The 21,297-nt window shown below is 44.3% G+C and overlaps 1 protein-coding gene across 1 annotated transcript; it reads left to right on the forward strand.

Annotated features, from left to right (window-relative positions):
* The first annotated feature begins 1,063 nt into the window (after nt 1-1,063).
* On the forward strand, nt 1,064-20,331 carry LAMP2 (lysosomal associated membrane protein 2). The gene is made up of 9 exons (XM_015831891.1): nt 1,064-1,235; nt 5,214-5,329; nt 6,278-6,488; nt 8,408-8,569; nt 10,028-10,254; nt 11,891-12,010; nt 12,630-12,699; nt 14,878-15,045; nt 19,665-20,331. Exons 1-9 carry the CDS (start codon nt 1,064-1,066, stop codon nt 19,799-19,801), a joined length of 1,383 nt encoding a protein of 460 aa, XP_015687377.1. The 3' UTR covers nt 19,802-20,331.
* Nucleotides 20,332-21,297: the final 966 nt, after the last annotated feature.

Consider the following 21,297-nt stretch of genomic DNA (forward strand, 5'->3'; position numbering starts at 1 on the left):
AAAGTCCTGCCTTAAGCATGAAAGCCAACTGGATGATTTGGGCCAATTATCAGAAGACTGTGAGTTCTAGTCCTACCACAGCCATGAAAGCCAGCTGGGTGATTTGGACCAATTACCAGAAGACTGTGAGTTCTAGTCCTACCACAGCCATGAAAGCCAGCTGGGTGACTTCAGGCCAATTACCAGGTTATTGGGAGTTCTAGTCCTGCCTTAAGCATGAAAGCCAGCTGGATGATTTGGACCAATTATCAGAAGACTGTGAGTTCTAGTCCTACCACAGCCATGAAAGCCAGCTGGGTGACTTCAAGGCAATCACCAGGAGGCTGGGAGTTCTAGTCCTGCCTTAAAGCATGAAAGCCGGCCGGGTGACTTTTGAAAAAGCCACTGGGCGGGCGTGTTACAACACAAAAAGTGCCCATTATCTCAACGTGACACCTCCAACTCCTTTATTTGCAATTATTCGAGGCTTTCACGTGGCTCCGCAGCGAAGCTTTAAACTCAGCACTTTCCCCCAGCAGGTTTTAATTGTTGGGTGTGCCGTCGCCGCCGTCCCCTTCTTCTTCCAGAAACCACCCATCACTTTTTTTTTTTCCCTCTCCCCAACTATACCAGACGTTGCCTGTGCCTAGGACGGACTAAACCCACTACTACGGCTTAGGCTGATTCCCGCAGCCCCCCCCCCAAAAAAAAACCCGGTTTGCAAAGCCGCGGACGGAGCAAACCAGGATTTAGGGCTAACCCAGCGGAGGGGAATAAAAGATTTCCAATCCTGACTGATTTGAAGCAAGTCAGCAGGAAGGGAATACTTCAGGTTTGCAACCGGAGCAATTTAGGAGGGGTTAAAAAAAAAGAAAAGAAAGAGAGAGAAAAAAAAAGAGACAGCTCGCACCCTTCCCTCCCGGCGCTTTGTGATGCAAACCCAACCGCCCCTCCCGCGTCTGTTACGGCAGAAAGCCCGGCCGTGAAACGCAAGGTCCATCCAAGCCGGGGGGTCGCGCTGCGATTGGTCGGCGCCGCCAGGAGGCTCCTCCCTATCCCGCGGGCGCCGCCCCCCGGCTCCCATATGCTCGGTTTCGGCGCCCGGGCGAGTTGCGTGTCTCGTCTAGTCGTCTGGATCCGCTCGTGGCTGGTGCTGGTTCTCTCGCCGCTCGGCATGGACCCGCCTCGGCTTCGCTTCCGACCGCCGTTCTTCTACGGCTGCCTTCTCCTCCTGCCCCTGCTGCTCGACGGCCTGGGTGAGAGCCGGGGAAGGGGGGGCGCCCCGAAGTCTTGGGGTGGGGGCTGCCCTGGGAATGCGACGAGGGGGTGATTCCCCCCCCAAAGGTGGAGAGCATTAGGGGAGGGGGGCTTCAATTCTGGGGGAAGCACCCCAGAAGTAGGGGTCCTGCTTGGGGGGGGGAACACCTCAAATGTGGAGAAAGGGTTGCCTGGAAGGGGGGGATGATGCCCCCCCCAAAAAAATTTGAGGGTGGAAGGAAAGAGCAAAAGAGGAGGGGGTCTCTTAAAAGTGGGCAGCTGGAGGTGCAAACGGGACTAAGCACACCATAAAGTGGGGGTACTTGAGTGATGCTCTTTAAAGGGATGTTGGAAGACACCCCAAATGTGGAGAGGGGTTGCCTGGAAGGGAGTGGCAATGGAGAATTCAGGCATGCCCCAGCCCCAAATTTGAGGGGGTGGAAGGAAAGAGCCAAAGAGGAGGGGGGGTCTCTTAAAAGCGCCGGAGGTGAAGCTGCAAACAGGAGCAGGCACACTTTAAAAGTGGGGGTACTTGAGTGATGCTCTAAAAGGGATGTTGGAAGGCACCCCAAATGTGAGGGCTAACGCGTGGAGTGGGCGGTGGAGGACTCAGAGATGCCCCTTCAAATTTGAGGGTGGCAGAAGAAGGGGATGGAGGAGGGCTCTCCTCCTAAAAGTGGGGGTGGCGAAAGGAGTTGGCACACCCTAAAAGTGGGGGTATCGGGGAGCCTTCCAAAGGTAGCCTGGAAAAGGGCTGTAGAGGATTTGTGGGTGCCCCTTCCCCAAATTTGGGGTGGAAAAGGCAGAGGGCAACAGAGAAAGGGGGGCCTCTTAATAGCGGTGAAAATGCAATTTACACACCCCAGAGGTAATGGTATTTGGATTGCATCTTCCGAATGAATTGACGGTTTGGAGGTGAAGAGGAGAGAGGCTTCGGGGTACATTCATGAAAAGCTTCTAAGGTGCCTCCAAAAGGTTGCAAAAAGATTGGATGAAGTTGCCTCTGAAGTGGGAGGCAAGCAGCTGCATTGAGCTGCTCATAATGGAGGAGTTAACCATGGATGTAGAGGAAAGTTGGAAGAAGATTAAGAAAATTAGGAACTTACAATATTCTTGGCCACAAGATATACAGAGCTACAGTTTTCTTCTGCTGGATGCTTAGTTCCACTTCCAAGCTACGTTGCAGCCCTGGAATTTCTTGTCTCCTTGCTAAACGCTAGCCTGGTCCACACTTGGCTAGTTTTTGGAGATTAGCCAAGAGACGTCAGGTGCTATTACTCACTTGAATTATTACAAGGTCGGTGAAATTATACTTACTAAGGCAGCCTTACTCAATCCGACACTCTCCACCTATGCTGAAAAGTAAGAACAGGAGCCCAGGGAATAAAGATAAGGTTTGATTTCTGCTGACTTGCTATTGTCTTCTTCTGGATGATATTTTTCAATTGCTCAGTCGAGCTGAGACTTCTGGTCGTCCCCCACCCAAATTCAGATCCACATTCTGACTCGGTTTACCTTGCCAAGAGCAAAGGAATACTGCCCCATAGGTTCGAGCAAGTCAAACTTGATGGTCCTCAAAGCACAACTAGGGAGAAGGCTGCATGAGCCTTGTTGAAAAAGGAAGAGATGTATCTAGATTGGAAGAACTTCTCAGATGCTGGAGAAGAAAAAGGCCAAAGCACGACTTTGTGGATGTGGATAAAGAGGTTCATCTGCTGAATCTAGCAGAGATCAACTTCTGTGTCTTAACTTGTTGTGTAAACAGGGCTCTTGTTTATGACATCACCAACTAAAATCCTTCAGTAATTTACAATCTCTCCATATTGTATAAACTCAGCCTTTGATTTCTAGCTTGACTCTGGATCCTGCTGCCATTTATGATCCAGTTATCCACTAGAAATCCAGAGAGAATTCCCTATCCTCCAAGGGGATCTGATGAAAGCTTTTAAAACATTGAGGTTCCTAAAACTCATCCAAACCTTTCAAAGTTTTAAGTGTATTGGAACCACAACTCTTCAGCCAATATTAGCCAGATTTGTTTCTGGGACTTAACCTCCCAAAGATTTGGAGGAGACCAGATTAATGAAGGCTGAAAGCCTTGTGGGTTCACGTATGACCAGTGCTTTTTTTGTAAACAAAAAAGGTGCCGGAACTCCGTTCTGGGCGTTCTATGACAAAAAAAGCCCTGCGTATGACAATCGTGGTGACATAATAAATGCATTGCGTAGAGGGTCTGAAAGGCACTTGGCGTAACAATGAAAGCAACCAGGCTAGAAATGGAGATATCATAATTTCTAATCCACTTTAGGCACAAACCAGCTGGACAGTCTTGAGCCAGTCACTTTCTCTCAGCCCTAGGAAGGAGGCAATGGCAAACCACTTCTGAAAAACCTTGCCAAGAAAACTGTAGGGACTTGTCCTGCCAATCTCTGAGGCTGGACTAGAAGACCTCCAAGGTCCCTTCCAGCTCTATTCTATTCTATCTCCAAGAATCAGAGATGAACAGAAGAAGAAAAAAATGAATGTCTGATCTTTACATATACAATAACTCGGTCCTGCTTTACATTTTAAGGACAGGAGTGTAATACCGGTTACATTTTTTGTTGCGTTTTGTTGTAGAATTGGAAAGAGAAGGCAAAAATTTGGTCTCTGCCTGAGTTCCTGTTCTGGTCTAGTTGTGTTCCTGTTCGGACTCTGGCATCTTCAGCTGTTTCTTGCAATTTCTAGCGTTTCACAAAGACAGCTCTGTCATTTCTGTCTTAAATAAGCATTAAAAAAATTCTCTTGCTGTATTTGTGTGTCAGATGGGGAAATGTAACTTGCAAGCCTTATATCGTGTTGTCCAATTTGAAAGGGAAAAAGAACCACATCATTAAAAGATGAGCTCAATTAGGCGGGAAGGACACGCAGTTGCAGAGGTTTAACTACTGTTAAACCAGCATTTAAACCTGTTTGCTAAGCAATGTGTCAGGAGTTTTCTCTGGGAAAAACAGGCTGGGACACGTCTTGTGTGTTGCAATTACACACACATCAAAAACCTACTACCATACTGGAATGACAACCAGTCTATTAAGTATTGGGTAGCTGAAATAAAATGGGTTTGGGAGACTTCTAAAGTGTGCACGTGCCCTTGAATTTTCCATCCACCCTTCAAGAAATGTGAGAACACAAATATTTCTATGATAGCTTATTCATCAGCGGGTGTGTTTTCATAGTTAATGAAGTGTGGGTGTTTTATTCATCAGTCTAGATAAAAATCGGTTTTAGACCAGAATGACTGAAAAATAATTAAGGATGTGAAATTTTCTTCCTGACGTTTTTTCATTATCAAGTGGCTACCTTCTTTCCAATGTTCAGACATAATGGTGATTTAAGTACAAAGAAAAATGAATTTAGGGAGAGAGATGATCATGACTATATGAAACTCAGCTTTTATTCTTTCTTGCAATTCATACCTCACTCGCATAAAATCTATACTTAAATGTAAACTGAGACAAATTCAGTTTTTCTTTCCCACTTAAAATACCGACTCTGATCTCAGATTAAAAATATCCAAGGAATAGATTGTCTGTCTTGTAAATTTTCTTATGCTTTTTGCACAATTATCTGAGAAGCAGAAAAGCCTCAAGACTTTTTTCCTCCATAAATTCTGAGCTGTTTGTTGAATGTCAACATTTGTAGGGGAATAAATAAAAATGGAATAATTGTAACGTATAAAAATGATCTGAATGAAGAACAGAACACAGTTGGAAGGGACCTTGGAGGTTTTCTAGTCCAACCCCCTCCTCAATTAGGAAATCCTACACCATTCTCTTCTTAAAAGCCTCCAGTGATACAGCACCCAGAATTTCTGAAGGCAAACCCTTCCACTGGTTAATTATTCTCAATTAAATCAATTAAATGCAGGGTGGTGGGACGTGTTGTTTTTTTTTTGTCACTAATTGTATCACTGGCTGACTGGGCAAACAATATTCCAGTTGTTTTCCAGACCTACGCAGTAGATTTGGAGGTGAAAGATGACTTCAACATGTCTTGTCTGTTTGCGAAATGGATGGTGAAATTTTCAATAACCTACGAAGGAACCGATGAATCTGTAAGCATAGATGAATTTTTTTTCTTTTCCAGTATTTAAGCCAGGGGTGGCCGACGTGAGGGAACCTCTGCATCCTGAAAACAGAAGCATCTCAACAATCCTGTCTGAAATTTAAACTACTCAGAGGGCTGCAACGTCCTTTGCAAAAGGCCTCTGGGGGAGAGCAGATGCGCTGCAGCATCTGCCAGCAGTTCTTTAAAGCAGCAGTTCTTCTGGGTCTGCACACTTAAAGGGAAGCCGTACACTTAAAGCAACAGCTGCTTTAAAGGGCTGCTGAAAAGTGCTCCCTGCATGCTTGCAAAACTGCCTTTTCACACGTCCTTAAAAACCCACAGATTAAGAAAAGGTTTTACTTTAAAATGCATGCCTTTTTTTTGTAATATTAAAAGAATAACAGAGTTGGAAGGGACCTTGGGGGGGTCTCCTAGTCCAACCCCCTGCTCAAGCAGGATATCCTATACCAGGGGTCTTTAAACTTGGCCCTTTTATGACTTGTGGACTTCAACTCCCAGAATTCCTCAGCCAGGCACGCTGGCTGAGGAATTCTGGGAGTTGAAGTCCACAAGTCATAAAAGGGCCAAGTTTGAAGACCCCTGCCCTATACCATTCTGGAGAAATGGCTGTCCAATCTTTTCTTGAAAACCTTCCGTGATGGAGCACCCACAACCTCTGAAGGCAACCCTGGTTAATTGTTCTCGTTGTCAGGAAATTCCTCCTTAGTTCTAGATTGCTTCTCTCCTTGATTGGTTTCCACCTGTTGCTTCTTGTCTTGCCTTCAAGTGCCTTGGAGAATAGGTTGACTCCCCTCTTCTTTGTGGCAGCCCCTGAGATATCGCAACACAGCTATCATGTCACCACCCAACTCAGCGTTGACCGTGGATGCTTTCGTCAGTGGTTTTGTGCATATGGTGGTTTAAAAATGTCCTGCTGGTTTGAAATCTTTTTCAGAAAACATCTACTTTTATGCTCCCAGAAGATGTGAGGTACATCGGAACCTCTTGCGGGAATGAAACCTCTGGCCCAGTCCTTTCCATTGAGTTTGGGGAAGGGAATTCTTGGACCATCCGTTTTACAAAGACCAAAGACACTTATCAAGGAGTGATCACCTTTGTCTATAACACCGGAGATGGAGTGTTCTTTCCAGATGCTAAAACGAAGGGTAGGTATCGGGTCTTCCCGTTGCTTCGCTTCTGACGTGATCGTCCACCAATCGAAAAAGTGTTGCATTTTCCCCACGTCACCTCTGGACTTCTCTGGGTGATCACGACAGCTTGGAAACACCGATACCCACCATCTTAAGAGGGGAAACATCTCAAAAGTGGGATATTAACAATGTATTTGGCATTTTTTTTTAAAAAAAAATAACAAACTGGTCCTCCTTCCTGATTCCCCTACTCCAGGGGTAGGCAACCTTGGCTCGTTTATGATTCGTGGGCTTCAACTCCCAGAATTCCTGAGCCAGCACAGCTGGCTCAGGAATTCTGGGAGTTGAAGCCCACGAGTCATAAAAGAGCCAAGGTTGACTACCCCTGCCCTACTCCCTCCCCAAACAGGAAAAGTTAGAACATTTGAGCCAGATTTTGCTTGGTCGTTTCGTTATTAATTGTAGTTCTTACGCCACATTTTTTTTAAAAAAAAAAACAGCCTTTGGAAAACATCTTTTAAAATTGTTTGGCACAGTCTCTTCTGGACACCAGTCCTGCTTTTAGTTGCTAAGAGGTTCACCTGGCAGTAAAGAGCTAGATCGGGGGGGGGTCTCCAATCTTGGCAACTTTTAAGACTTGTGGATTTCACCTCCCAGAATCCCCCAGCCCCTGGAGGAAAGACAGCATCAATCTAACGAATAAACTTTTAATCTTATTCCCACCGTTGACTTTGAAACATCTACAGGGCTTAAAAGCCCCTGTTTTGCTCCTTTAAAATGCTTCACAATAGGAAAAAGAAAAAGAAAAATAGTTAAAGTTTGAATTCTATCCATTCTGGGTGGCGACTTGAAACTGTAAAATTCAAACCAGCCCAATTCACCTTGTTTAGGGCCCTAGGAAAGTGATCAAAAGCAGGAGAAACACTCTTGTAACAAAACCAAACCTGAATAATCTGGAAGCAGAATTGAACCTTGTTAAGATAATGGCATGTCCTGTAACAATCCCCAAAGGGGAGAATTTGGCATTTTAACGTAGTACAAAGTGCTCAGGTTACGTGGAAAAGGTTTTGTCGTGAGGGAAAATAGAGGGTGCGTTTCCGCCCTCTGAGCTTATTGCACAAACCGAACGTGGCAAGACTCTCTTGCAAAACCCCACGCTTCTTACTCTTCAACTTCCAGGTTGTTTTATTTGTTGCAGCGCTGCCTTGCCTCTCCCTGAGAATTTAAGCTGGCCTTGCCCGAGTGAGAATTTCCTCATTTTATACAAGGAGTGCTACGAAGAGGGCTGAGCTGAATTGAGCAAGAATGAGTGGGCACTTAAGTCTTCTTGATCCCCATCTTGTACTAAGGGTGCCACTCTGGCTGTTTGTCTTGAGTGAGCGAAAAGTGCTTTTTTTCCTCCTTCGCTTGCAGTTCTTTACAACGGATCTTGATAGAAAGGAATTTCCCCTGGCTGGATTCATCTGTCACATTAATTTGGGTCTGATTAGTGCAGGGGTCTTCAAACGTGGCCCTTGTATGACTTGTGGACTTCAACTCCCAGAATTCCTCAGCCAGCATGCCTGGCTGGGAGTTGAAGTCCACAAGTCATACAAGGGCCAAGTTTGAAGACCCCTGAATTAGTGGCTTGTAAGTCCTGGTTGCTAGCTTAGTACAAATGGGTGCCATTGTCTTTCTTGGCCTCTGGTCTCCTGCAAGGAACTTTAGGTTTAATATCCCAAAGGGGCTTTTCCAAAAGGCGACTGGAAGAAACTCCCTGAAGAAGCTTCTTGGATGAGAAGGAAAACATTTTCAAAGGGAAAAAAAAAACCAAGAAACTCCCTCTGGGACAACCATGAACTGGATGATTGAGAATCTCCACAGACATTTAGGTTTTAATATTTGCAAGCCTTAGAGCTGGCAGCCTTGAACCAAACGTGTTGATTTCTTTACAGAACGAATAACCGTTGAGGCCAGTTTTCCTGCCAACCCAGTTCCGCTAAATACGGCCTTTAGTTGTGACACTGAAGACACGGTGAAAAGTGGCGATGTGACCCAGACGTTCCAGAGTGTGACTCTGCAAGCTTTCCTTCAAGATGGACGCTTGAGTAGCCAGAGTGAGTAAGCTCAAGAGTACTCAACGGGTTTACAAATTGGGCAGCGGTCACATTTGAAAAAGTAAACAGTTCCTGTCCTGAGAACCGAGGCTTTTAGTTGGATGCTCCTGAGTAAGTGGTTCCTTCTAGCAAGAGATGTGTTCACTTAAAGCAGGGGTGGGGAATGAAGGCTCTTTTATATGACTTGTGGACTTCAACTCCCAGAATTCCTCAGCCAGCTATGTTGGGAGTTGAACTCCACAAGTCATCAAGGGGCCATCGTTCCCCCACCTCTGCCTTAAAGGCTGCATTTATGGGACTGATATCAATGAGATGGGTTGGCCCCACCATGATCTACATCAGGTGTCTTCAAACTTGGCCCTTTTACGACTTGTGGACTTCAACTCCCAGAATTCCTCAGCCAGCTATGTTGGGAGTTGAATTCCCCAAATCATCAAGGGGCCATCGTTCCCCCACCTCTGCCTTAAAGGCTGCATTTATGGGACTGATATCAATGAAATGGGTTGGCCCCACCATGATCTACATGAAACAGTCACTCGAGCAGAAGAAGTGAGGAGATAGTAGCCAGGTGTTAGAGAAGGGAATCCCCTGCCATAAGACCTGTTTCTTGTAAGCTAGATTGTGATTTTGAGATACGTGGAAGTTCCGTTCATGTCACTAAAGAAATATTCAACCGCCACCTTAGAAAACCATCAGATATGGCATTGAGGGGGGGCCCATCTTGTTTCTCACCCTTGGGTTGGCCATGTCTGCGGCGTTACCATATCTTTGGCTCCCAGCATGAAGTTTTCATCATCCTTTTTTAAACGATTCACCTGGTCTACAGCCGCCAATGAAAAGATGGCAATACCATGGAACATCCATGATTTATAGCTTTCTTGAACATTTGACTTCGGTTCCCATAATCCCCAGCAGGTTTTCCAAAGTTTGGGGAAACTACAGTATGTTCAGAGCTTCCTGTGGAAAAATACTGTGTTTGGTAGTATACAGGGAGGGCTCGGCTTAACAATATTTGTTTAGTGACCACTCAAAGTTACAATGGCATTGGAAAAAGTGACTGTTTTCCACACGTGACCGCTGCAGCACCCCCCTCGTCACGTGATCAAAATTCAGATGCTTGGCATGTATTTTATTATAAACATGCATGTATTTATGACGTTGATAGTGTTCCCAGGGTCATGTGATCCCCTTTTGCGACTTGTTCGAGCAAAGTCAAACGGAAAGCCAGATTCACTTATAATTTAACAATTGTACGCTTAACAACTGTGGTAAGAAAAGGTCATAAAATGGGGGCAAAACTCAATTAATGGCCGTCTCACCGAGGAACCAAAATGCTTGAGCTCAATTGTGGTCGTAAGTCAAGGACTACCTGTGCTGTTGATGGGTATAAACGTAAGTGCTGTCCAGAACCAGGGCTCCTGGTTCAAATTTCTCTGGGTTTTTTTCCCCCCCACCCAGAGGCTCTGTGTGATAATGACGCCACAGCGTCCACTGCTCCCGCGGCCAGCAAATCCATCGTCCTGGCCGCCATCACGGGCACTCCAGAGTCAAACGCCACAGAAACGCCATCTTCCCCCACCGTCCAACCAGAGGAGAAACCTGCCACGGGAAGCTACACCGTCAAATCTGGCCTGGTTACCTGCATTTTAGCCAACATGGGTTTGCAACTGAACGTCACTCAACAGGTTTCACAAATATATACTGTCTTGGTTATCCCCGTGGCTGTTGTGGATTCGTGTGTGTCAGCATTGATGCTTCGTGGCGTATACAGAAGCTGGCCTTCTGTGGGCTGACTTTAACCTCAATTTTGAGAGCTCTTAATAATAATAATGATAAATAATGATGATAAAGTTGGAAGGGACCTCGGAGGTCATCTAGTCCAACCTCCTGCTCAGGCAGGAAACCCTATACCATTTCGGACAAATGGCTGTCCAGTCTCTTCTTAAAATCTTCCAGTGTTGGCGCATTCACCACTTCTGGAGGCAGGTTGTTCCACTGGTTAATTGTCCTCACTGTCAGGAAGTTTCTCCTTAGTTCTAGGTTGCTTCTCTCCTGGATTAGTTTCCATCCGTTGCTTCTCGTCCTGCCTTCAGGCGCTTTGGAGAATAGCTTGACTCCCTCTTCTTTGGGGCAGCTCCTGAGATACTGGAAGACTGCTATCATGTTCCCCCTCGTCCTTCTCTTCGTTAAACTAGACATACCCCATGATGGTGTGGCTGAAATTGGGTGGTAAAAATGCTGAATGTTGCTTTAGGGTTCGGGGGGGGGGGTTTCTCCCCTTTATGCTAAAGTTAGAGGGAAAAGGGAGTATGGAGAACTTCTGCCCTATGCTAGGAAGAAACTGAGAGACTCATGTTAGCCCGGCCCTGGATATCAGCACTGAAAGAAGACTTAAATAATACAAGCTCACCATTCCCAGCTGCCAGGAGAATCCTTGCTATGACCTGACCATTAACAGAAGAGAGAGATGTGTAAAAGCAACTAAAAATTGGATTATTCAACCCTTTTTTTTCCTTCCACTTACCACACCTGCTTGGTTTAAAAGACAAGAGCAGGCCATAGCAGGAAGTGAACGTGTAAACGATTGCTAATTAATTCCGTTTGTTTTAAACCGTGCATTTATCTACTGATTATGCGTATTGCACAACCAATAAGCCAGAGTTGCCGTTCAGGTTAAGCACATAAAGTTATTAAATGCACAAATAAAAGGGCTTGCATAGCTTTTGGGTGCCCTGCTCACCAGTAGAGGGAGTGTAGATTCCCCAAATTTTGTCTGCAATGATGTCTGAATCCTCCTTCCTGGAAACGCTAAGGCGCCTCGCTAATTAATGATGGACGCTAGAAGAATAAATTTAAATCAGTAAGCAAAGGCAGCATTGGCTTCAAGGAACACCCTCTCCTTTTAGAAATGACTTCTGTATTTTTCTCCGTGCAAAAGATTCTTTTCTTTCTCGGCTGAACTTTGAGTTAGTTTTTTAAAAGCTGTCCAGGTGGATATTTTAATAGAATCTTTAGGGTGACGTGATTCGTTTCTTGGTTCTGGCACTGCACACTTAGCCATCATGCACCTTTTTAAGTAAGGTGGGAAGCGGGTTTTGGAACAGATTTTAGAGCTCCCCAGAACACAAATATTTTTTTGTGTGCCTTCCCAGCTGTGAGAGATGCCTACGGTGAGACAGAATCATCCCACTTTTAATGGTCAACCAGGATTAGACCTGGAGATAATTTTGTGAGCTTCCAAGCTTGAAGATCTTTGTGGGGTGGGGATAAAATATGCAGGAGAAACGATAAGGGGGCTGAAATGTTTCTGTTTTTCTTCAGGTTCCCACCATCATTAACTTTAATCCAAACAGCACAGTGGCTACCGGTAATTGTGGCAAGACAACCGCCGTGCTTCGGCTGAATGAAGGTAACACGAAGGTTGATTTCCTCTTTGCTGTGGTAAGTACCACCAGGGCATGTACTACTGATGCACTGACTTGATTTATTTAGGCGTTATTTCCCTATGCAAAATCCCAACAAGAGAAAAGCCAGGGAACTTTTTCAGTTGTGCTGGAGGAAGCAAAGAGATGCCTTCCAGCTTTTTCCAGAATTGCTCCAGCCTTAAATGCAGCCACTCCAGGTTCATTTTGCAATCAAAACGGTCTGTCTTTCAAAACTGGATCGCTTTCATTAAGTCATGAATTAACTGCCTGTTGCAGTATCAGATTACTTCCAGCAGATATCTGATTGTGACTTCAGTCTGTTAGGCATTTGTTACATCTACGTCAGTGCCTGCCAGAGACTGACACCAAAGCCTCATTTTTCACATTATTGGGGGGGGGGGATTTTATTCAGTGAATTGCACTGAAACAAACCTACAGGAGATGGAACTGATTTTTTTTTTCCCCTGCTCCACTGATATTTCTCAGAGATCGAAGGTTGCCATAATCTGCCCCCTCACCCCCGAATAAATACAATTGTACAGTATCTTTTCCACTGTAGGCTTCCCCTGAACAGTATTTCTCGGTAAAATGATTTCAATTGTATATGTAACCGGGTTTCCTTTTGTGAAAAATAGAGAAATTCTACGACTTCGGAAAAATTCTATCTGAAAGGAGTGGATATCACTGTAGCGGAATCATCAAACGGTAAGGGGTGTTTGGGCACTTAGAGTCCAGTACATGTACAGTTCATTTAGCAACCGTTCAAAGTTACGTCGGCATTGAAAAAAGTGATTTGTGATCGATTGTCACAGTTAACGACCGTCGTAGCATCTCTACGGTCCTGGATCAAAATTCAGATGTTTTGCACAACCAACTCGTATTTATGACGGTCGCAGCGTCCTCAGGGGATCACGTGATCCACTTTTGTGACTTTCTATAAGCAAAGTCAATGGGGAAACCAGAATCACTTAACAACTGTGTTACTAGCCCAGGGGTAGGCAACCTTGGCTCTTTTATAACTCGTGGACTTCAACTCCCAGAATTCCTGAGCCAGCCGTGCTGAGGGGAAAGGGAGAGGTTTCCATGCTGAGCCATGCTGGCTCAGGAATTCTGGGAGTTGAAGTCCACAAGTCATGAAGGGGCCAAAGTTTCCCCCATGCTGGCTAAGGAATTCTGGGAGTTGAAGTCCACGAGTCATAAAAGAGCCAAGGTTGCCTACCCCTGGACTAGCCTAACCTCTGCAGTGATTCTCTTAACCCCTGTGGCAAGAAACTTCGTAAAATGGGGCAAAACCTATTTAACAAACTGTCTCACTTAGCCACAGAAATGTTGGGCTCAATTGTCGTAAGTTTGAGGACTCCCTGTAGAATGTTTTTGTTTTGTGTTTTGAACAAGAGATGTTTTGTACATAAAAGGGGCTGGCTTTTTAAAGTTGGCACTTCTCACCAAAAAACAGAAACAAAAAATTTGCAATACATCCTCCAGAGCAGAATGATGCAAACTCAAGTCAGGCTCTTAAAAGGATATTTATTGTAAACTGTCTTTCCTCATCCAGCTCCTTGGAACAATGAGTCATCAGCAAAGCCGGAAACCAAGAATAGGTTGGTTAGAGAAAGCTAGATAGGCCTCACCTGAAATTGTTGAAATTGTTTGCAAAAACAACAGTAAAAAAAAAAGGCTTTTCTTTTATTTTCAGTGCTTCGTTTGACTTCTTAGAGACCTGTTTGGTGCTTTTCTTTTCACAAACCAGCAATTGTAATTCAATAATGATGCAAACAAAATGCAAATCGGTTGGTTACTTGAATGTTATCAAACGTCTCCCCTGGCCATGAACAGCATGTTAAGCAACTCATAAGCAATTAAACAAAAAGAAGAAAATGTTAGAGATGTTTAATGATCAAAACAACTCCCTAGGATTAACGACCACGTTATCTGGAAATCTTTTTCCTTGACTTTTGTTTTTTTTTTATGGTGGCCAGCCAGAAATGTGTAAAATCCCTCTTACAAAACAGGGGTATTGTAAAATATAGTTTCTGGTTAAATTAGATATATAAAGAACCACTTTTATCTAGTGGTTAAGATACCAAGCTAGAAAGCCTCAGACTGTGAGTTCTAGTCCTGACTTAAACATGAAAGCCAGATGGGTGACTTTGGGCTAGTCACCAGGAGACGTTGAGTTCTAGTCTCACCTTAGGCATGAAAGTCAGCTGAGTGATTTTGGGCCAATCACCAGGAGACGGTGAGTTCTAGTCTCACCTTAGGCATGAAAGCCAGCTGGGTGATTTTGGGCCAATCACCAGGAGACTGTGAGTTCTAGTCCTGGCTTAATCATGAAAGCCAGCTGGCTGAGTTTGGGCCAGTCACCAGGAGACGGTGAGTTCTAGTCTCACCTTAGGCATGAAAGTCAGCTGGATGATTTTGGGCCAATCACCAGGAGACTGTGAGTTCTAGTTCTGACTTAACCATGAAATCCAGATAGATGACTTTGGGCCAATCACCAGGAGACGGTGAGTTCTAGTTCTGACTTAACCATGAAATCCAGATGGATGACTTTGGGCCAATCATCAGGAGACTGTGAGTTCTAGTCCCGGCTTAATCATGAAAGCCAGCTGGGTGACTTTGGGCCGATCACCAGGAGACAGTGAGTTCTAGTCTCACCTTAGGCATGAAAGCCAACTGGGTGACTTTGGGCCAGTTCTTCTCTCTCAGTCCAACCTGCCTCACAGAGTTGTGGTTGTGGGGGAAATAGGAGGAAGGAGTATTTGCTATGTTTGTTGCCTTTTAATTGTTTATTTTTAAAAAATGGGATATAAATTTTAAAATAAATAAAAAAATAACACATTATTGCCATCCAAGCTCATCTACCATCTTGTTCCTCTTCAGGAACCTTTTCAGCCTCCAATCACACCCTCAATAACTGGGAAACCACCATGGGGAATTCCTACCTGTGCCGGAAAGAAGAATCCATCCTGGTGACCCCCAGCTATAAAATAAACATCTTCGATTTAAAGATCCAGCCATTTGAAGTTGAAGAAGGGCAGTTTTCAGCAGGTAAGAGAGAAAAGCCAAGGAGATTTTAGGACACTTTCACTTAAAGATGCCAACTAAGACTCCTCGGAGGCATTCCATTAATTGTGGAAACAGGAAGTCCTCAGCTTCCAACTGCTCATTTAGTGACCGTTCAGAGTTACAACGTTGTGATGGGGAGGTTGCATCAGGACAGGGTCATTGGGACGGCAACTGCTGGTGGGAGGGGGGCTTGCGTGGGCTGGGTGAGGGTCAGTGCTGTCCCTGGTTGGCTGTACGGTTCACGGAAGCCTGGCACTCCACAAGCAACGCCATCGAAAGACACATTGACCTACAATCGGCCTACGAACCCCTCAGAATCCAAATCAACCACACAGCCAACCAGAGACAGCATCAACCCTCAACGATCCCGCGCAATCCTCCACTCCCTCCAACCGTCCACCTCCCAATGCCCCTGACTTGATGGACCCTCCCCATCACAAGACTCACCGATGATTCACACATGACCCATCACACTCGACACACCCACACCTGAAGCCCTTATAAACGACACTGACATCTCCTAAAGCAGGGGTGTCAAACTGGCGGCCCGCGGGCCAGATGCGTCACACACAGGCCACGCCCACCCCGGCTCCGCAAAGGCAAAAAACCCCATCGCGATACATCATGTGATGTGATTGAATTTGATACCCATGCCCTAAACTCCGCTGAAGGTGTTACCTAGCCTGGGAACGAAACGTTCGGAAAGCAATCCCCAATCTTGGAGAACGAACCTCCACCCTAATCACTAAGGGCAGTTGTAACTTCAAGTCGTCGCTAAACGAATGGTTGTAAATTGAGGACTATCTGTAATCCCTGAATTGCATGAGCCAGAATGGTCACAGTTAGAGAACAGATAAGGATCTAATGATAACAATAAGAGCTTATGCTGACAACCGCTTTGGGATATATTGAATTGAGTGGATTCCATAAAGGGGAGAGAAACTGATAGATCTCCTAGAAACTCTAGCCGGTTCCTTTAAAAATTGAGCTTTCTGCTCTGAAAATACTTGGTCAATTTGCAAAGAGCTTTCAAACTGATGAACACTTATTCCCACTTCTTAAAACTTGGTTGAATGTCTTTTAAAAAAAACAAAAAAAAACACTTAACTTCAGACTCTTAGGCCTCTAAATCTTGAAACAAATTTATCTTAAGATAAATATACTTGTAAAGGCTATAAATGTAGCTTTGTTTGGAATCACGTTTATTCTGTATGCCTCATAATAATCTTTTGTTGGAGCCAAAACTTTTCAGATGATGAACAGGACTGAGAGAAGATTGATCTGAACCCCGGATTGGCCTCTTAAATCTAAATTTTTGACCATTGTTTCCCATCGCTCATTTAACCCAACAAATGTTCAGGGTTTTATACATATACATACATACATACATACATACATACATACATACATACGTATTATGAAAGTTGCATCACTTTTAAGCATCAATGGAATTTTTTAATCTAAAAGCTGGTAAATTGGCTTGCAAAAAAGCCCAAAATATTCCCAAAATGCTTTGCAGAAGCAACCCCTAACTCAGAAAATGGTGTCAGATTTCACGAGGTTTTTGATGTTCTCATAATAAGAATTTATAAAACTTCTAGCCGGAATGCCAACATCTTAGGGGAGAAACCACGATATTAAAAGAGAGATTAATGAAGAATTCTCAGGGAATTTTAGCCATTTTGAGATTCTGGCCAGATTTATTTCAATCCTTGGCAAAAAAAAAAAAAGGGCCATCGTGGCCTCTTGCCATTGATCAGCTGTCCTTTTTTTCTCAATTTTCATGGAAAAATGTTACGAAGGCGTCTCTTAAGCTGGATTCTCTAATTAAGGATTGTAATGCCTGCCATAAAGCCCTGCTCGCTAGGCTTTCTTTTCACCAAATTATCTTTTGATTTTTTTTTTTATTCCTTCTTTCTCATCTACAGCACGAGAATGTTTGCTGGATGATGACACTGTTCTCATCCCAATTGTAGCTGGAGCTGCCCTTGCAGGCTTGGTTGTTATAATAGTGACCACTTACTTAATTGGCCGAAGGAAAACTTACGCCGGCTATCAAACCCTGTAGGGCTGGTGTGACTGTTCTTCAATCTTGGTGGGGATTAAAAAGCCCGTTTCCCACGCATGGAAGCCAACTGTGTAAAACCTGTGAGACTCTATTTAAAAAACTGGGGCACCCCCTCTGCACTCCAGTGAAACACAGCCAACAATTGAACTCATCTGAATGTAATAAGGACTTTGCAAACTGCCTCGGAGAGCTAGGAAAGGCGAAAGTCAGCTCTGAAACGAAACTTTAGATTGAAATATTGTTATGTAGAGATGTTAAGTCAATAAGTAATTCTTGAGGAGAGGGGTTGGTTTTACTCAGGCTCAATTTAGGGTGTTAAAGCCACAAGGGTACAAATCAAGGCCTTTGCTACAGCTGTGTTGTGTACAAACCGATGGTTAGCCTGGCTGCCATAACAACTGTAACTTGGGAATCTAGGCCTGTCTATGGTACAAGGTTGTTTTCTTTCAGCTTATGAACAAATCTGTTGGGTTAACTACTTCAGCCTGAGTAAACTTGATTAATGCATTCTTTTTTTTCTCTCTCTCTCCATCAATTTGGTAGCAGTTACTAATTCTGAAACTCGTCCTGGCTCTTTGAGACTTTAAAATAACCCAACAGCAACATTTTCAAATACTGGAGGCGTTGGTCTTTTGTCTAGGACAGGGGTAGTCAATCTTGGCTCTTTTATGACTCGTGGACTTCAATTCCCAGAATTAGCTGGCTCAGGAATTCTGGGAGTTGAAGTCCACGAGTCATAAAAGAGCCAAGGTTGACTACCCCTGGTCTAGGAGGTGAAAAGAATTAATTGCCTTCTTTTTAAACAACAACAACCACCAAAACAAAATAGAATGAGAACGTTGTTGTTTTAAGTGTCCTTAGTTTATGTTGAAGGATTTAAATTCCTCTCTAGCTGAAGGTCTTATACAAGCTGGGTGGAAATTAGAAGAAAGGCATTGTTAAAAATCCAGTTTGCACTGTTGTATTTGCAGCCAGGTGTAAATGGGGCTGAGGATCTTAGTCTCAGAAAGTTGCTCCTTGAAGTGCCTGTAAAGTTTTAGCACATGAATCCCCATTGTAAGCCTTCTTAACAAAACAACATGCAAAGGGATACTGTTTAGATTTTTATTTTTTCTGATAATAATGAAAAGACCATGAAAGATTGGCAAGCCAATATCATAGGACAGGGCTTTTCTGCCAGTTAAGGCACTTTCAGAACTGGAACGTAAAGTACTTTTTGCGTATTAAAACCCCCTAGTTTACAAACAGTTATCAGCAGTAGCCCTATAATAAAAAGGAAGAGGATAAATTAATCTTGCCCTTCAATTAATATCTTGCTTTCCTCCTTAATGGGGCAACCGTAATTAAGATTGTACCTAAATTGTACTTGCACTATTGTCTCTTTGGATTCAACAGCTCTTTGTGTATGGGCGTGTGTATTAACAGGGATTAGTACATTTGTCAAGTCGTTATTTATATGCTGCTGTGGGTATTTACAAAGACCGAACTCAGGGTGCCCCTTTCACTTGAAAATATATCAATGCCTCTGTTGGATTTGCAGCCCCAGCTCTTCTACTAAAAGTCTGAACAATAGAGTAACTTCGCCTGTGTCAATCCTGATAAATGTCTGCTTTTTAACTGTTAAAGCAACTGTGGTCTTTACCGTGTTTGTACTTCTGTGTAGGAATTTGACTGTTTGCACGTAGTTCTTTAATAAAAACTCTTCTGTTCATGAGGAAATTTGGTGATGCTTAATTGAAAACCTTTCTCCCAAAAAGTAGTCTTTTAAGACTATTTGCCCGTGGTTCAACCCCTGGTCTATTGGGTGACGCCAATAATTGGAGCTTATTCTGATCATCATGATGAGGGAGGCAACCGTACCAAAGGAAATGGTGCTGGTTATTAGTCTAAATAGCTAAATAAATGGAAATTAGCCAAGGAGGAAGAAGTATGGGATTTCTAGAGATTTCCTGGAGGTTTTGCTTTATCAGTTATTCTGCCCAATGGTTTCTTGAACAAAACATGGCGCCCCAGTTTATTTAAGCCATGAATTGGTTTCCCAACCACCATGGTTCCTGCTGGTGGACGCCCTTGGGAAAGGAATATTGCTTCCTTGTTTTGGTTTCCACCTCCCCAGGAACATCTGGAGCAATATTGGACAATAGAGTTGGCCTTTCCTTACTGAGTCTTGACAACCGCAGTTCCCAACGTGGACATCCTCCAGATTGTGGTTCTTGAGGTCCCAGAATTCCAATCAGAAGTCATATTGGCTGGGAGTTGATTTTCATATCTGTGGAGGGCGTCTAGTTACCTTACATGTTCCATCAGCTTGGACTTTTGTTGAGCTCCCTAAGCCTACAAGAAGGTCTCTTGTACAAAGTGTCTGGGGGCTTTGCGAATGGGGAGATCTGCTTTGCTTTGTGGTTTATGTTGGGAAAGCAATTTTGGTGAGCTTGCCTTTGACATCCCAGTTGGGTCAAAGGCCAGAATGAGGCTCTCCTTCAAGAGGTCGTCTCACCTGCTTAACTCTGTTTGTCACCCTTTCTCCATCCAGCTGAAGATTGCACCCCAGCGGTCGACTACTTCTTTGTGCCACTCCTGATGGCAGTAGCCTTGGTAGGCTTAGTTTGGCTGGTGCTCATGGCATATTGTGCTAAAATTCGGCATCGTGCTGGCTATAGAGAGATCTAGACCCCGAAAAACGATGCAGGGTGAAGTCTTCCATTTTCAAACTGACCAGGAGGAAGGATTGGCGTTATTTCTCGCACATGCTTGTTCCTTTAAACATTGCACAAAACGGCTACTCTACTGACAGAAGGATGTTGGGGGTTAATGGTTGTTGAATCGGTGGCTTATTAAGATAAGCTGGAAGAGATTTCTTCTGCATTTGGATGTACACCAACAGAAGCATATTCTCTTTCTTAGAAAGGACCTGCTCAATTTTTTTGGGGGGGGGGATTTAAATGTGACCAATGCTGTAATCTTAACATGTTCATAGCATCATTTTGTCAGGCTCCAAAAGGAAAGAAGACTTATACCAAAGCTTCAAGAAAAGAGATGCAGGGCGCGTGCTTTTTCTGAAAGACTTTTTATTCTGTACCGATGCTTTGCCCCCCCCCTTATGAAAAAGCGTGTTGTTCCTGAAAGGGGGAGTTTTGCAAAATGCTGTCGATGTTGCTTTCTCTCTCTAACTAAAGCGTTTTTGAAGATGTCCAAATACTGTATCCCGCATTTGTTTTCTCTGCTTCGATTAACCGTCTTGCAAAGAAGCCAGCCAGAATTTCAAACCCGTGCAAAAGTTGACCGTCTTGCGATGCGTGTGGGGTGGGGAGGGATGTGGATGGCTGGAATCAGAAAACATTGCATTCCTGAGCGAAATCTTGACTCGGGTTCGTTGTTTGCTCGGTTTAGACTTCGCGTGAAACTGTCAATCACAGTATATATCAGTGGTGGCGAACCTATGGCACGGGTGCCAGAGGCGGCACTCAGAGCCCTCTCTGTGGGCACGCGCGCCATCACCCCAGTCCTAGGCCTTCAGCTGGGTTTTATAAAAACTTTTCGCTTTAGGCCTCTGCCGCCATGTGCAAAAAAAAAAAAGGTTCAATCAATCAGTCAATTTCAACTTCTCTTGGGAAAAAAAAAAGTTCTTGCAAAGTTGGAATTGATTGATTGAACTTTTTAGTCCCACCCAGTCTGCTGTTACTACTGCAGCCACGCCCACCCAATGGGCCACACCCACCTAATGGGCCACACCCACCCGGCACCCGATGATGCATAAGTGGGTTTTGGGTTGCAGTTTGGGCACTCGGTCTCTAAAAGGTTCGCCATCACTGGTATATATTTTTTTGAATTGGTGGCTGGATTCACAAGTGCTAAGCCCACCGTTTGTCGAAAAGGCCACATTTGGCTGGGCTCACAGGATGAACCAAAAGCCCACCCACAACCTGGTTAGGCAGCCATAGAGATCAGGCCGGGTGACTGATTAGCTATTTGAGACACAGAGAAGTCGTTATCTACCTGTCTTCCCCCGATATCAGCTACAGAGAACTGCAAATTAGGAATTATACAGGTTAAGAGGGGCACCCCCAATTAGATCTAATTCAGAGTTGCTGGAAGTTGGGTGACGTATATATTTATTATGTTATTACCATTATGCTTCGTCTCAAAGTCTGCAGATGTTTGGACTG

Source organism: Protobothrops mucrosquamatus, unplaced genomic scaffold (genome assembly GCF_001527695.2).
Source record: "Protobothrops mucrosquamatus isolate PMUCROS unplaced genomic scaffold, P.Mucros_1.0 scaffold_286, whole genome shotgun sequence".
NCBI lineage: Eukaryota > Metazoa > Chordata > Lepidosauria > Squamata > Viperidae > Protobothrops > Protobothrops mucrosquamatus.

Excerpts from the sequence above, each read along its gene's own strand:
- LAMP2 (XM_015831891.1), top strand. The coding sequence starts at position 1,064 with ATGCTCGGTTTCGGCGCCCGGGCGAGTTGCGTGTCTCGTCTAGTCGTC. Across the intron at positions 10,255-11,890 it reads AACTGAACGTCACTCAACAG|GTTCCCACCATCATTAACTT; the intron begins GTTTCACAAATA and ends GTTTTTCTTCAG. Across the intron at positions 15,046-19,664 it reads AGAAGGGCAGTTTTCAGCAG|CTGAAGATTGCACCCCAGCG; the intron begins GTAAGAGAGAAA and ends TTCTCCATCCAG.